The following is a 4,242-nucleotide window of genomic DNA, read 5'->3' on the forward strand; positions in this document are numbered from 1 at the left end:
AAAAAAAAAAAAAAAAAAAAAAAAAAAAAAAGAAGAAGTGGGTGTTGCTGTACTGCTGTGTTTTTTCCTTGCCTATCATCATGTTTTTATTAACAGAGGTTTTCTGAAAACAAATGTTTAAAACCAGGCAGTGAGTAAGGAGAATATGTTATAGCCCCACCTTTCAGTTTAGATCCATTTTACGAAACAGGAAAGAAAAGAAACAGAGTAATATGTACAGAACAAGCCTACAGCCCACCATGATGGTTACGTACAAGGAAGGGGAAAGAAAGATTCTGAGTAAAGTATTATTTAAGCAAATGCTGACTATAAAATGATTTAAAATTAGAATCGAGTCAGGGAAACAACTACTTTTTACCTAACATAAGATGTTGTGTTTTTTGTTTTTGTTTTTTTAAATTAAAGTCCAAACAGACCACGTTTTTGCTTTTTTTTGAGACAGAGTGTCTTGCTCTGTCGCCCAGGCTGGAGTGCAGCAGCAAGATCTCAGCTCACTGCAACTTCCGCCTTCCAGATTCAAGCAATTCTCCTGCCTCAGCCTCCTGAGTACCTGGGACTACAGGCACATGCCATCATGCCTGGCTAATTTTTTATATTTTTAATATAAACAGGGTATCACCATGTTGGCCAGGATGGTCTCAATCTTCTGACCTTGTGATCCGCCCAACTTGGCCTCCCAAAGTGCTGGGATTACAGGCATGAGCCACCATGCCCAGCAAGATGTTATTTTAAAATCAATTAGAAATACAGTGGTTACTTAGAAAAGCATATCTAGAGATCAGATCATACTTAGAAAAGCGTATCTAGAGATATACTTAGAAAAGCATATCTAGACATCAGATACCTTTGGAAAAGAAATGCTGCTTTGCTATCAAATAACTTTCTTTTTTTTTTGAGACAGTCTTGCTCTGGAGTGCAATAGTATGGTATCAGCTCACTGCAACTTCCACCTCTCAGGTTCAAGTGATTCTCCTGCCTCAGCCTCCTGAACAGCTGGGATTACAGGCACCCACCACCATGCCTGGCTAATTTTTGTATTTTTAGTAGAGACAGGGTTTCACCATATTGGCCAGGCTGGTTTCAAACTCCTGACCTCCTGATCCCCTGTCTCAACCTCCCAAAGAGCTGGGATTACAGGTGTGAGCCACTGCGTCCGGCCTCAAATAACTTTTGATGAAAAAACATTAAAACCGTTTAGGTAACACTTAACTCACCTGAAGTCTGCTGATATTCTGACTGGCAAGTTTCATTTCTTCTGTCAGTGCTTCCTTAGACTTTTCAGCCAAGGCCAGTCTTTTAGAGAGTGCTCGGCACTGCGAAATCAGAAAACATTCTATTAGTAGAGGGAGCATTTTCTAAAACCCAATTTGCTTCAGGAAAGGTTGTTAAAAAACACTTCCTGAAGCCAAAGTTACTGATTGATTCCACAGATAACCTGTTGAATATCTACAGGCATTGTGCCACACATTAGAGTACACATAAGAAAGAAGTGGCCCCACCTTTGTCATCTCAACAGTAAAGGAAGAAGTCTACCAACTTAAGATCAATGCTTCTTTTTTCCTTTGCTCTAGCCTGATGACCAGTGGTTATACATAATACATAAGAACTTTCTTTTTTTTATTTTTTTGAGATGGAGTCTCACTCTGTTGCCCAGGCTGGAGTGCAGTGGCACAAGCTCGGCTCACCGCAACCTCCAACTCCCAGGTTCATGTGATTATCCTGTCTCAGCCTCCTTAGTAGCTGGGATTACAGGCATGCACCACCACGCCCAGCTAAGTTTTGTATTTTTAGTAGAGACAGCATTTCACCATGTTGGCCAGGATGGTCTCGATCTCCTGACCTCAAATGATCTGCCCGTCTCAGCCTCCCGAAATGCTGGGATAACAGGCATGAGCCACAATGCCTGGCCAAACATAAGAACTTTCTACATTTATCTCGGATTCATTTATATTTATACTAGATAAAAAGGGAAGTGATTATTTCAAAAGTTATTGGGAGCTTCTGACCATGCATTATGGATCCTAAGGTACTTTTCTTGTGTTTTAAGTCCTTCATTAGAGACCACATTATAGGAGCAATAAAAGCTTTATGGACCTACCCTACGGATTACATGCTACCTGCAAGGGAAAAAATGAACACAGGATTGCAAAGATCCCAGGCTGCTTTCTTTATCTACTCTATCCAGAGAGACTGTAGATCAAAAAAAAAAAAAAAAAAGAAAAGAAAAATGCTATTTCAAAATATTGTTCAAAGCGGGTAGGAGATTAAAAGCCTCACTAAACTTTCTTGATAAGACCACTGACAAGGAGGATCTGTTGAGACATGAGACATATCCAAACGCTATGTCGACATAAGGCACTCAGAGCAGTAAGGTCATGCGGGGGGTCACCACTTCCTGTTTACCGATAAGGAAAAACAGGATAGTTTAAAAATTCTTGAATCACAACTGCACAGAAGATATTTACTAAAACAACTAAATCTCTTGGAAATAAAACAGCCTAAAAAAATTCGTTACTCATTGCATTTCTCACAAAATTTTAGGACAGTTCAGCCAACCAAATCAATTGCCTCCTATTAACCAAACATCTACTCTGTGCTCAGCAATGAACCTGACAAAGAGGAAAACAGACTTGCATGGTACGGGTCCTCGTGAAAAGGACAATCAAGTCTGAGACACTAACTCAGGGAACCAAACAATGAGGATCCATGCCTGCTGCACTGCTGGCTTAGTGATTCAGCATTTCCACAGCTAGTCATTCAGTTTGCTGTCCTCCCCTTTTCCTGCATTCCAACAAGCTGTCACTATTGATCATCAACTTATCAAACATGTATGTACTGGCTGCTTGTGAACCACACTGAGCTAAGCACATGATTCAAAATTTTAGCAGGAAAAAGATGCAAAGCACCTCTTCACTTTTCAGCAGCTGGCCTCCTGTCAACCTCTTCAACTCTAGTATAAGAGAAAATCAAAAAGTCAGGTCTCAATAAAGGGTTTATCCTTTCTTTTTCAATTTCTTTTTTTTTTTTTTTTTTTTTTGAGACAGAGTCTCACTCTGGCTGGAGTGCAATGGCACAATCTCAGCTCACCACAACCTCCGTCTCCTGGGTTTAAGGGATTCCCCTGCTTCAGCCTCTCAAGTAGCTGGGATTACAGGAGCCCACCACCACACCTGGCTCATTTTGTATATTTAGTAGAGATGGGGTTTCACCATGTTGGTCAGGCTGGTGTTGAACTCCTGACCTCGTGATCTGCCCTCCTCGGCCTCCCAAAATGCTGGGATTACAGGCATGAGCCACCATGCCTGACCTCCTTTTCAATTTTTTTGAACAACTTTAAGCATTATAATTGTCTATCTGCCATCCATAATGGACCTTTTAATATAAAGTTTTAAATCGGAGACCTTGAAGGCATTCTTTTATGTTGAGCAGCATCCATTCTATCTTATCATTTGTTTCCTACTCTTTGATATCTCTACTTTCTATCTTCATTCCCCCCTCAATTCTATGAATTGTATATAATTTTATAGATGCTATTGCATAGTGCAATAACTTTTTTTTTTTTTAAGGCAGAGTCTCGGCCGGGCCTGATGGCTCACACCGGTAATCTGAGCACTTTGGGATGAGGTTAGGAGTTGAAGACCAGCCTGGTCAACATGGTAAAACCCCTGTCTCTAAAAAAATACAAAAATTAGCCAGGCATGATGGTGGGTGCCTGTAATCCCAGCTATTCAGGAGTCTTCGGTGGGAGAGTCACTTAAACCTGGAGGCAAAGGTTGTCATGAGCCAAGATCACGTCACTGCACTCCAGCCTGGGCAACACAGCAAGATTCCATTAAAAAAAAAAAAAGACAGCATCACACTCTGTTACCCAGACTAGAGTACAGTGGCACAATCTTGGCTCACGGCAACTTCTGCCTCCGTGGTTCAAGTGATTCTCATGCCTCAGCCTCCCGAGTAGCTGGGATTATAGGTGTGCGCCACCACACTCAGCTAATTTTCACCATGTTGGGCAGGCTGGTATCAAACTCCCGACATCAAGTGATTCACCTTATCGGCCTCCCAAAGTGCTGGGATTATAGGTATGAGGCACTGCACCTGGCCCACATCATGCTTTTCTAATTCTCTTATAAAAATGAATTATTTGGTAAGAGAAGAAAACACAACAAAAATTAAAATTAAGATTTTGTATCTTTTTAAAAGTTTTAAAATCTAAGATTTTTTTCTTTTTTTTTTTTTTTTTTT

General features: G+C 40.7%; 1 protein-coding gene across 6 annotated transcripts in view; it reads right to left on the reverse strand.

The window, feature by feature from the left end:
- The window catches only part of PPP1R21 (protein phosphatase 1 regulatory subunit 21), an 87,833-nt gene that overhangs the window by 8,895 nt on the left and 74,696 nt on the right, over nt 1-4,242 (reverse strand). For all 6 annotated transcript variants that reach the window (XM_017548521.2, XM_017548520.2, XM_017548519.2 and 3 more), the window contains one exon: nt 1,215-1,313. In XM_017548521.2, the coding sequence (XP_017404010.1) occupies nt 1,215-1,313 (99 nt within the window). The remainder of the gene's footprint in view (nt 1-1,214; nt 1,314-4,242) is intronic.

This window comes from Cebus imitator, unplaced genomic scaffold (assembly GCF_001604975.1).
Source record: "Cebus imitator isolate Cc_AM_T3 unplaced genomic scaffold, Cebus_imitator-1.0 Scaffold209, whole genome shotgun sequence".
In the NCBI taxonomy this organism is placed as follows: Eukaryota; Metazoa; Chordata; class Mammalia; order Primates; family Cebidae; genus Cebus; species Cebus imitator.